The 12,847-nt window shown below is 30.3% G+C and overlaps 2 protein-coding genes across 2 annotated transcripts in view; both read right to left on the reverse strand.

The window, feature by feature from the left end:
• LOC107634054 (myosin-9-like) lies at positions 3,933-4,745 on the reverse strand. The gene is made up of 4 exons (XM_021111254.1): positions 4,715-4,745; positions 4,472-4,611; positions 4,157-4,375; positions 3,933-4,019 (listed from the first exon to the last, which is right to left on the reverse strand). Exons 1-4 carry the CDS (start codon positions 4,743-4,745, stop codon positions 3,933-3,935), a joined length of 477 nt encoding a protein of 158 aa, XP_020966913.1.
• Positions 11,058-12,847, reverse strand: part of LOC107634044 (thioredoxin-like 1-1, chloroplastic) — a 3,155-nt gene continuing 1,365 nt past the window's right edge. The window contains exons 3-4 of the mRNA XM_016337631.2: positions 12,410-12,574; positions 11,058-11,815 (exon numbers count right to left, since the gene is read on the reverse strand). Coding sequence (XP_016193117.1) covers positions 11,564-11,815; positions 12,410-12,574 — 417 coding nt within the window. The 3' untranslated portion in view covers positions 11,058-11,563. The remainder of the gene's footprint in view (positions 11,816-12,409; positions 12,575-12,847) is intronic.

Raw genomic sequence — 12,847 nt, forward strand, 5'->3', positions numbered from 1 at the left:
CTATTATATATGTTATCAGATAATACATTTATAAAGTATTATTTTTTTGGGTTTTTACTACAAATCTGTTCTGTAAACTAAAGTTTTATAGTTAAAACTTTGAAGTAGCAGTGAGAACTGTTAATACGTTGGTCAGCCCAGATCGTAGTCCCGATTGTAAGTCCTAACTAAGGCAGTGAATCCGTTGGTTAACGAGGGTGGTCCCGTAACTCACAAAGTTCTAACCATAAAATGGCTAGTTTGTTGAGAACGATGAGTAGTTTAAATTTAGGGAAAAATAATTCTTTAGTAATAAGAACAGATAATGATGAAGCATGCATCCACCTCTGGAACTAAAATGAATTAGAAATAGCTAAGTTAGAAGAAAGTTTTTATAATTGGAATATACCTATAATAGATAAAGATAAAGTATATAAAAAGAGAAACTTCTGGGAAGGAAAGAATTATGAAATTCATATGTTAGAATATTACAAACCAGGTACAAGTAGTAATAAGATTATTACCATCTTAGAAGAAGATAAGTTGAAAGAACATAGCAGTAAAGGATATAACTTCATTCATATAGGATTAATACAAGTAGCCATAAAACCTAATTTTAGAATAGGAATTAATTTGCCTATATTATTAACCTTAAGAGATACCAGATTTCAAAATTTCAGTGATTCGTTAATAGGAATATTAGAAAGTAACTGTCATGATGGACCAGTTTTTTTTTAATTGTTATCCAAATTATGCTATGAATTTAAAAAATGAATACACATGGCAAGCCTTAAAATTGCAAGTAAGATCTGATGAGACAATTATAAATGAGAAATATGATCCATTCGAAATAATCTATAGGATATATTATAAAATTACTAAGGTTAATTATGACTTTAAAGCATTAAGACAATCCTCAAAAGAAGAAACAATAATTATGCATGCAAATCTAAAAAGATCTAATATACAAACCCCTAGAAAGTTAAGACATGAAGAATTAAAAAGTAGAATGCCTGAAGAATGGGTAATACCTGATGGTATTGAAGAACCACAAATACAAAATACTAGAATAAGAGAAATAATAAGAGAAGGACCAGATATTAGAATTAGGATGAATAGATCCCAATCATTAAGAATTCCTGATAATGTTGAAACTATTAGTCATAGAAATTCTATAGATAACTCATCAATAGGAAATATGGATAATATTGTAGGAATTGACAACAGAAGGCCACATATAGCCACTGCTGTATACAAATCACCTTCAGAATTTGATCCAATGGAATCACAAGTTTTATCAGTAATTATTAAGGAAGAACCATTTGAGATTGATAAAGAATGGATAAGACAAGATTTTAATGCTGATTATAATAAACTACTAAGAGATTGGTATTTTACTAACTATTCAGAAAATGAAGTTATTAGATTAAGAGAACTATTCTATGATTTTATGAAAGAAAATAGAATTAGTTTATACTTCTTTGATTGGTATGTTAATTATTACTCTAAATCCGATAAGAAAATATGTCCTTTAACAAAATCAACTGTTGTTTAGAAAACAAGCTCAGGATCAGTAATAGAATCTGAATATCCTTCTAAAGAAACTATCAAAATACCAATTGGAAAAGACCTAGAAGTTGAAGCAACACCCTATAAAGATAGCAATGCAGAAGGAAATATAGAAAAAAGAGATATTAAAAAATTACATCAACAATTAAATTTTACTAATACCATGTTAGATATAATGAAAAATCAATTATGAAGAATGGAAAATATGAAAAAAATCATTAAGGTAGAAAAACCTATAGAAAAACCTATATATAAGTTACAAAGTTTAGATAATATTAGTTTAAAATCTAAAGTAGAAGCAGAAGTTGAAGAACTAAAAGAAAAACTTAGAAGTATTAGTCTAGGAAAATTGACAATTAATACATTACAAAAGGAAGAAGAATTAGAACTAAATAAAATATCCCATAAAAGAGATTATCCTAAAACAAGAAATTATTATTCTAGACCATCACCAGTAGATGTAGACCTTGAAGAGCGAACACAATTAGTGCAAAATAGTTTCACAGGATCAGACTTAGTAGAATGGAACATAGATAGATTAAGTGAACAAACCATCTTAGATCAAATGTGTAATATGACTATGACTGCAACTGCCTATAAAATGAGAAAAGCCTCCGATAAAGAAGCAGCAATTATGATAACTCAAGGATTTACAGGACAATTAAAAGTTTGGTGGGATAATTTTCTCAGTATCCAAGAAAAAGAATTAATTATTAATAGTATTAAATAAGAAGATCAGTCACCAGATGCTACATCCACATTAATATATACCATTATTAAGAACTTTGTAGGAGATCCAAGTACTTTTAAAGATAGGATAGGAACTCAATTAATGAATTTAAGATGTCCAACTATGTCTGATTATAGATGGTATAAAGATGTCTTTATGTCAAAAGTTATGATAAGAGATAATGCACATGCATCTTTCTGGAAAGAAAGATTCGTAGCAGCTTTAACAAAGTTATTCTCTGAACACTACAAAAAAAAATGGCTTAAAATGGCGGTTATTTTTGGAAATTACGGCGGTTTGAACCGCCATTATTGCCAAAAATGGCGCCCCCAAGAAACGCCGTTATTCTGGGCGCCATTCTGGTTATTACGGCGGTTTTTAGAAAACCGCCACAATTACCTTGATTAAAACGGCGGTTCAAACCGCCATTATTGCCAAATAAAATGGCACTTTCTGGTTGGTTAAAACGGCGATTTTTAATAGGTTAAAACGGCGGTTCAAACTGCCATTATTTCCAAATAAAATGGCACTTTTTAGTTGGTTAAAACGGCAGTTTTTTGATAGGTTAAAACGGCGGTTCAAACCGCCATTATTTCCAGAGTTAAAACGGCAGTTTAAACCGCCATTTTTATCCTGATAATTTTATTTTGATTGGTTAAAACGGTGTTTTTGAACCGCCATATTTACCCTGACCGCCATTTTTATAGGGTTAAAATAGCATTTCATGTTGTTTAAAATGGCAGTTACAAACCGCCCTTTTTTCCGAATAAAATTTATAATTTTTATCGTTTAAAAGTATAATTTTTACCGTCATTTTACTGCATTGAACAAATAATTTTTTATTAAAAATTCACAATAACAAAAAATCATACTCCATAAACAAAAATCTAAAAAATCAACTCTATTTTAATTACTTTTTTTATTCCAAGTTTATCCAAGTATTATACATTGGTGCTCATCATTTAATTTTCTCTACAAATCAAAACCCCACCAAAATAATAAAGAGCACATCACCTAATTTAGATTTAAAAGCACACACCTAACTTAATACATTTACACCAACCATGGTCAAGAAAATCATGGGTACACACTCATTTTCATTAACAATTTCAAGGCCGTAAATCTTAATTTCCAAAACTTCATTGCAAATTTGGCCCATTGAGTTGTAGAATGACAATAGATCAGATAATTGTTCCACAAACATTTTTTCCATAACCTTTCTTGCCAATTTCTCTCTTTCTTGATTCAGCTTCAGTCTCTCTATATATGACCCTGCATTCCTCACTGTTGCACCCATTTGCTTTAGCCTTTTCTCTTGTTATACCTTCAATGCTGTGTTTGACTGCAAATTAATTTTTCAACATAAATTAATACACACTCTACTGTATATAATTTCAATTTAAAAAATATTTAAAAAATTATGGCATCCCACATACAATTGCTTATTAAGTGATTTTACCTGGAGTCGTTCCAAACGTTGTTGTAAAGAAACTTAGGAATACAAGAGTTGCATTGAGGAGGGATGCCACAGCAACACCATCGCAAATCTGTAATCACTGAACTAGTTTGGCCACTTCCATTATTTGAGATGCCAAAGGAATGTCACAAACAAAATTTTAGCTTGTAGGATAGTAATTATAGATACCTGATTCTTTTAGCTTATTCCAACAATGTCCATAGCTCTTCTAGTGGAAACATACTCGTTAGCATCGCTTATATCAGCCAGTTCAAAACATTTTGACTGATTAAGGTAATGAAATGTTTTAGATGTCCTAATTTGTATTTCTCAACTTCCTGTTAGCAGAAGAAATTGCAACGAGTTTACATAATTAAGCGAATCATAGCAACTATAAGTAGATTAAGTGTGGCGCAAGTTACCTCCTGCAGTGCAGCACAGAGAAGATAGAAGCAGTGGTAATTGCGTTCAGGATCATTTACTTGACAAACCCTAGATCTTTCTAAAAGGTATGTTCTAATGGCTGCTCCTGAGATTCTTCCATTCTTATCAAATTGGATCTCAACGAATTTACCAAACGGACTCGAATTGTTGTTCCTCATAGTTTTAGCATTTCCAAAGGCTTCTAAAATTGGATTTGACTGCACTTAGATCCAGTTTATTCAAAAACCCCAAATGAATCAAAATTCAAACATAAAAAAGAAAAAGAAAAAACGAGTGGTTTATTTGCATCGTACTTCAAGAACTTGCTGTTCAACTGTTCTTCCTTTGGTGTCAGCTCTTCCTCCTAAATAAGCAAGGTAGCGCATAAGCATTCTTGTAGTTTCAGTTTTACCGGCTCCGCTCTCTCCACTGACAAGAATTGAATTACTTTTTCCTTTGTTAATCATAGCCCCGATTGATAACAAATTCATGAAATCACCACCGAATTAAACAGAATATAAATCGAATTGTGATGATTAATTAGGTATGTAACATACCTGTAAGCAACATCAGCAACTGCAAATACATGAGGGCTTAATTCACCAAACGGTGCTCCCTTGTGCGAAAAATAGAAAAATGACCTGCCGATCTGGAACGAAAGGGAGGCACTGAGGATTTTGGTGGAGAAGACACAGAACGGAAAGGAGGAAGCTAGAGGATATCGTCACTGGAGGAGAAGTCGCCGGAAAAGGTCGCGACCGGAGGAGATGTCACCGAAGGAGATCGCCGCTGGAGGATGTGTCGTCGGAGAAGACCGTCACTGGAGGAGATATCGCCGAAGAAGATCGTTGTTGGAGGATATCGTCACAGGAGGCGAATGCAAAAGGAGATCGCCGCTAGAGAAGCTATCGCTGGAAGAGATGTCACCGGAGAAGATCGTTCGTTGGAGAACGCAAGATGTCATACCTTCGTTTCAGAGAATGCCGCTGAGAAGATCGTCGGAGAATGCCGCTGAGAAGATCGTCACCGGAGCAGTCATTGGAGCAGTCGCTGGAGAAGATCGTAACACAGATCGTCGTTTCGGGTTTCAGTCCTTGGAGAGCGCTACTGCGAAGATCGCTAGAGCAGCTTCACTTTTTTAGGGTTTTACTTTCACCAGATCAGCCCGGTTTTCCTTGGTTTTGAACCTTTTTTTTAAATAATGACTTCAATACTGGCGGTTGAAAACTGCCGAAATCACCAAAAAAAGTGCCATTTAAAAACTTAATTATGGCAACATCATAAAATGCCATAATACCCGAATATTATGACGGTTCTAAAGAACCGCAATAATATAAATGCCATTTTAAATTCTTTTTTTTGTAGTGGAAAAAGTATTACAAAAACTACAAACACAGTTTGGGATCCAGATTCCCTATAACTCATTAACCTTTGGACAATTGCATAATATAATAGTACAAACAGGTATAGAAGTATGCATAGATACCAAGATACAACAGAAAATAAAATAAGAAAGTATCACGGGGAAAAGAGAGCTTGGCACTTTCTGTTATCAATATGGAATAACTCCTGAAAAAGCACCTAGTGGACAGCATAAAATTAAAAAGAAAAAATTTTATAAAAAACCTAAATATAATATAGACAAACCCCTTTATTATGAACAGAAATATTATAAAAAATTTCATAAAACTCCTAAAAGAAAACCTAAATCTTCTAATAAGAAAAAACAAGTAACATGTTGAAAATGTAAAAAGAGATTAAACAAACTTTGATAGTAATATTAATCAATTCAGAATCAGAAGAAGAATCAATTTCTGAGGATTCTTCTGAAACTGAAGACTATTTTGTACAACAATTAGACCTTATGTCAGAAGAAGAAAGCTCAGAAGGAAATAGTGGAAAAGAGGAACAGAATAATTGTTTAGAAATAGGATTATGTAACTGTAGAAATTGTGAAAAAACTGTAAATGTTTTAACTAGAGAACAAACCTCTACACTGGTCAAAATAATAGACAAATTAGAAGATACTCCATTAAGAGATGAATTCATAAGGCAATTAGCTGAATTAGTTAAAAAAGAAGAAGAAAGTAAGCAAAAAATAAGACCAATAGAAATAAAAGAAATTTATAGTCGTTTTAAAAACCCACAAGAAGAAGTTTCCCTTAATTCTCTCAAAGAAGAGATAAAAAAGTTAAAAAGAGAAGTTTCAGAATTAAAGCAACAAAATATCAATATGGACTATAGATTAGTAAAAATAGAAGGAGAAAATATAATAAAAATCCAAGAACAAACTTTGAAAAATAATGTTAAAAAAACACAGGAAATTAGTAACATAACAATTTCTGAGAATTATATTAACCTGAGTACAGAAAATTACATAAATATACTAACTTTATTAGTAAGCCAAAAGTAGTTTACTACGATAACCTTAATAGTGGGAGAAGAAAATTTTGATTTTATAGCTATGGTAGATTCAGAAGCTGATGTCAATTGTATACAAGAAGGATTAATACCTACAAAATATTATGAAAAAACTACAGAAAGAGTCCTAATGGCAGAAAATGATAAAATGACTATAGACTATAAGTTATCTAAAGCAAAAATTTGTAAAAATAGAGTATGCTTTGCCACTACATTCTTTTTGGCAAGGAATATATCTCATCAAGTTATATTAGGAAATCCTTTTACTTTATTATTATATCCCTTTAATGTCGACATCGATGGAATAACTTGTACACGAATCCCCAATCATCCTGTTTATTTTGAATTTCTCACTAGACCAAAGCAACATGAGCTCCATATGTTACAACACCTATCTACACAAGTTAGTGTTATGGAAACAGAAGCAAAACAAATTAATTGTTTAAGCCAAGAGAAAATTTTACAACATCTACCACTCCAAATTAATATTATAGAAAGAAAGACAAGACAAATTAACTATTTAAACCAGGAAGTTACACATAAAAGAATAGAGGAACAATTACAAACTCCAGAAATACAAGATCAAATAAAAGCAATTGAAGAAAAAATTAAGAAAGAATTATGTAGTCTAAACCCCACAGCTTTTTAGCATAGAAAATTATATGAAATATCTTTACCATATGAAGATGGATTTAATGAAAAAATATACCAACAAAGGCAAAATCAATACATATGAACAAATAGTATCTAGAATATTGTAAAAAAGAAATACTTGAAAGCTCAAAAAATCTCTCTACTTTTATATCTTCTTACTCCATATAATCTCCAAATATTTGTAATCATCTTCAAGAATTGTATCAACTTTATAAGGAATAAGAGTACAAGTCCATCTTTATAAGTCTACTATCTTTCTTTTCTTTATTGTTATTTCTATTCTTATAACATGAAAAAGTTTCATAAAATGCTTAAATCTTTAAAACTAGTTAGAAGAAACATGAAAATAAGAGTAATGGCAATAAGAAGAAAAATAGGAGAATTAATAACTGAATCTTCAAACTTAACAATAGAAATAAAGAAGATAAATAAGAAAATAATCAAGACCAAAAGGTTGCTACAACAAATTAAAACCATAAAATCAGTAAAAACCATTAAGAAAAGCATTAAGAATAAACGTATTCATCATGTTAGAAGAATGAATTATCTTCATGTGCAAAATATGATACGATTTTATGATATTCAATCAAGAATACAAGCCCTTAGATCTTTACAAATGGATTCTGAACTTTTACAAGATCCTTCTTTACAAGTACAAACTCAACCCATACAAGCCCAACCTTTACAAGTGGTATCAGAGCCAGATTTAAGGTTTAGGGTTTAAGGTATCTGATAACATTTATTTTCAAATTTAGAGTTTTCTTGATCTAACATTGCAGTGAAAGAATGGCAATATAATAAAGTGGAGAAAAAAAAAAGTAATATCATGTCAAAAAAATTTTTTAAATCATAGTTGTAATTTATGATTGAAATCGTAATTTAAATATTTTAAACGGGTTAATTTTATTTAGAGAATTTATAATTCAAACATAATTTTTATATACTTAATAGCTACATTCGAGTTAATACATTTAATATTATATTTAAAAAAACACGAACAATGCACATCATATTATTTATTTATTAATTAAATTATTACAATTCAAATTAATTTTAATAGAATAATTTAAATGGTAAAAAACAAAAATAAGCCAAGGGAGAAAATAATTTACGTGAATAAGCCAAAACGAAAATTGCTTCATGAATCCACCAATGCACGTTTATATGTAGTTCGAACCAGCTTGGTTCGAACTCCATTTCTACATAATTCGAACCAGCTTGGTTCGAATTACAGACACAATAATTCATGGTATAATTCGAATTATGCTGTTAAAAAATTAATAATTTATTAAAAAAAATTATTAAAAAATATATATTTTTATTTCATACGTTAAAAAAAACATAACAAAATATTTAATTACGAGACTTCTTTAAAATATTAATGAGCTATCAATTCGAATTCCATACAATACTTTTCTGTCCATTTTTAATAGTTTATGAATATCTTTTAATAAATTTTTTTAAATTATACTACAAAAAATATTTTATCCTATGCAAAACAATTTAAAAAATGGCTTAAAAAATGTTAGGAGTACTATAAAAATTTGTAATGTTATAATAACTTAGGTAAATACATACATGTACTCAAATTTTAAATAAAATACTCTACATAGTCAATAATAATTTAGAAATGAAAGAAAATATTTTATTCCATACAAAATAATTAAAAAATATATTTTATTCTATACAAAATAATTTTAAAAAATGGCTTAAAAGATGTTATGAGTACTATAAAAGTTTATAATATTCTAGTGATTTAGGTAAATATATGATAAAAATATTTTTTCTTTAATATCTAAATTATTAGTGACTATGTGGAGTATTTCTTTAATGTCCTAAGTCATTAGGACATTAAAAATTTTTATAGTACTTCTAACATCTTTTAAGCCATTTTTTAAATTATTTTGGATAGAATAAAATATTTTTTTGTGGTATAATTTAAATAAATTTATTAAAAAATATTCATGAGCTATCAAGAATGGGCAGAAGAGTATTGTATAGAATTCAAATTGCTCACCATATAATTTGAATCAGAGTAATTCAAACTTTCCTATGCGTAATTCGAATCATGTAATATCTCACCATATAATTTAAATAATTTTATTAAAAAATTATCATGAATATTTTTTAATAAATTTATTTAAATTATACCACAAAAAAATATTTTATTCTATGCAAAATAATTTAAAAAATCATATAAACGTGCATTGGTGGATTCATGAAGCAATTTTTGTTTTGGCTTATTTACGTAAATTATTTTCTCCCTTGGCTTATTTTTGTTTTTTACCCTAATTTAAAATTATAATTTAAATTTTATCACGTGCATGGCACGGGTTATTACACTTGTTCTTTCTTACAATCTAGATGTGCAAACGGGTCCAGAAGTGGGTTTGTATTGGTTTGGGACTGCATCCAAAGTCTATGACTCATGCAATGGTTACTTGTGGTTGTATAAGCAGCTTTTTAGTTGGGAAGAGCGAGAGAATTGGCTTTGACGCCAGCTTGTTTCTGAAAAATACAACTTTTTTACTTAGTTGTGTCTTAAGGAGACCCTTCCTACTACAAGTTTTCGTTTTAAAAGAGGGATGTCGTCATCGGATATGTGCTTAAGATGTCTTTCTAGTCATTTTACATTGTATTCGAGATTGTCCAAAAGCTCAGCTTGTATGGCATAGGTTGGGTTTCTTGTCATCCTTGTATCATAGCAGAGAGCATCCGTTCAGGTTCTTTTGGGGACTTCGATAAATATAGCGAATAAGGAATAATGACATCTTTAATTCTCATAAGACTTGACCTCTAAAAAAAGTGATTTGTCTGGCTTTAGCTACAGAAAAAGAGCTTATGAGTGTTTTTGAATTACAACGTATGTCACTCCCTTATATTTTAAGTGGTTTTTGGAATCCTCCATCTATAGATACTTTTAAGATTAATTATGATGCTAATTATCCTTATTCTGGTAATAGTGTTGGTTTTGCTTGTGTTATCCAAGATTGTAAATTGTCACAAGTGTTGTCAAAAAAAGTGTTTGAAAATGATTGAGGATAATAGTATTTTTCAAAAGGAATTGTTTGTTATTTGGAGATGTTATCTCTTAGTTTAGAATATGAATCTGTTATTTGAGAGATAGATTGTATGGAGGCGTTTAACCTTATTATTAATCATCAAAATGATTTTAGATTTATTGATCGGTTAGTGCTCAAAATAAAAAATATTATACATTAGAATTAGAATTGGCGAATTGATTTTTATTTGATTATAAGATACAAACACTATAGATACTCTGTTTAAGGAATTGATTTTTATTTGATTATAAGATACAAACACTATAGATACTCTGTTTAAGCAATTCTTCGCTTTTGTTTTCTTTCTTATCTTTTGTTTAATTTTTTAAGTCACAAAAAAAGTATTAAAAAATTAATTTATATTTTCATATATTATTATTTATTAAAACAAAAAATATTTTAAATACTTTATATCATTAAAATAAAACATTAAAAAATTTATTTATGTTTTAATATCAACAAAATAACAAAATATCATTTCAATTCATCTAAAAAATAATTTATATTTTATATATATTTATATTTCATGTCTTATATAAAAAATTTTAAAATTCGTGTATCAATATATACCGTTTGTGTCGTGTTCCGAATCCGTAGAAATACCGTTTGTGTCGTGTTCCGTCGTGTTCCGAATCCGTAGAAAGGCATCGTAAAATATAGAAGATCTTATTAACACCCTACTATTATAGTCTATAAACACTAAACACGAATGCAGTGATATCTGTTTCCTAATTTTAAAGAGGGGAAGGGGGGAATCTCGATATAATAGTAGGCTTATATAAATAGAACAGCAAAGTAAACTCTCATTCAATAACATAATGACTCTTATCTTACATAAATATGATTCATAGCTTTCTTAAAACACACCAAATAAAGAAAATGGAAACTAATAATAATCCTATAATCTCCACCTCCTAACCAAAAGCATGGAGGAGATATGCATAAAAAAAATCCCCTAACTTCCCTCTAATAGCATCCAAGAAGGCCTGGATTCAGAAAAAACAGAAATCCAAGACCCATGGAGGAATACACACACTATTGTGTGACTTCATCTTCAATGATTATCCCCATTCTCAACCTCGCATACTATAATGAGATAGTACACACTGTACAAGGGATGAAGAAGTTACATGGAGGAACACACTACTGTGTGCCTTCATCTTCAATGATTATCCTCATTCTCAATATCACAGGCTATATATATTACACACTGTACAAGGGATGATGAAGTTACATGGGGTTCTTTTGCTTAAACTGGCCCCACACCTATCATCTCCCAGAAGTGGCCAAGGTTCTGTCTTTGGAGACATCAGAATTTGCTGTGAATGAGGGTAAAGGGAGGGGCTTTAAACTGGGTGCAGCAGGTTGAACTGGTTTCGGTTTTGGTTTTGGGGTGTATGTGAAGGTGAGTTCTTTGTTGGCAGCAAGTGCTAGAAGTTCTTTCTCTTCTAACCCTTTTGTTGGCTCCAAGCTACATCTTTCTGGGGTGTGTTTAGCTAATGCATCTCTGAACTTCTTGATCTGCAGTTTGATAAAAATAAACTGAGTGAGTTTGAAATTTGAATGCTGTTTAATTATTATGTTCCCTACCATTTAAGCCAACAAAGAAAATGAACAAATCCATCAGGAAATACATGAATTAAACATCTATAATTAATCTCACGTATAAAAATACATCTAATATTATGTATTTATTTCAGAGGTAATTAATGAATGTAAAATAAGACAACTTTGGATTGATTTGGACTAGTTTTTATTGTCTCCCAAACATTTCTAAATATTCAATACTTGGTCTCACGTTAACATTATTCCTCAAATCAAACAGTCATAGCTCATAATCTTATCCAATACCATATTAGGCAATAAAGGGAACAAGGTAATCAAACTCTACTTAGACTGCAAAAACACAACTCTACAGTTTTAAGAGTTTAATTGTGAACTGTAAACTCATCGTTAACGAGTTAACATTGAAAAGGGGAACAATACAATAATGACCATGGCTTATGCTAAAGATTTCAAACATGCACAATATGAATTAATCAAACAAGGAAAGTTAACAAGTATTTGATCACATATGGAACAAGATTGAGATTGACAAGAGAATGCTGCACTAACCGTAGCATTGGTACAGCTAAACTGGCATAAACGACCTTCAGCTCCTCTATAGAAGCGGAAGAAGGGAAGAACATGGACATTGAGGCTATAACACATGGATCTATGATCCTCATAGTTCACCTGAAGGAACTGAATATCAGGATTCATCTCAGCCAATTGACATATCTGCAATACCACAACCAAAAAGTAACACTAAACATCAGCAACATTCCAAATTAGCCAAATATAAGAGTCATGAACAAAGATAGGGCTTAATACATACGGGATTGAGTCTGAACTGTTGATGGCAGAGTCAACAGTTTCAGATCTAGTCTCTCACACAAGAGAATATACATAACTACTCATATAAGGAACGTGAATTCAACCATTAGGGACCAAAAAACCACTTAAAAAAAAAAACATTTTTCATATTTTGTAAAAATTTATAAAATAATCAAC

The sequence above is a fragment of the Arachis ipaensis genome, chromosome B01 (assembly GCF_000816755.2).
Source record: "Arachis ipaensis cultivar K30076 chromosome B01, Araip1.1, whole genome shotgun sequence".
Taxonomy (NCBI): Eukaryota; Viridiplantae; Streptophyta; class Magnoliopsida; order Fabales; family Fabaceae; genus Arachis; species Arachis ipaensis.

What these genes read in the sequence shown, in the direction of transcription:
- LOC107634054 (XM_021111254.1), bottom strand. Translation starts at nt 4,745, where the DNA reads ATGTATTTGCAGTTGCTGATGTTGCTTACAG. An exon ending in GTTGCTGATGTTGCTTACAG is followed by an intron (nt 4,612 to 4,714) that starts GTATGTTACATA and finishes TGATTAACAAAG; the next exon opens with GAAAAAGTAATTCAATTCTT. An exon ending in TTGAACAGCAAGTTCTTGAA is followed by an intron (nt 4,376 to 4,471) that starts GTACGATGCAAA and finishes ATCTAAGTGCAG; the next exon opens with TCAAATCCAATTTTAGAAGC.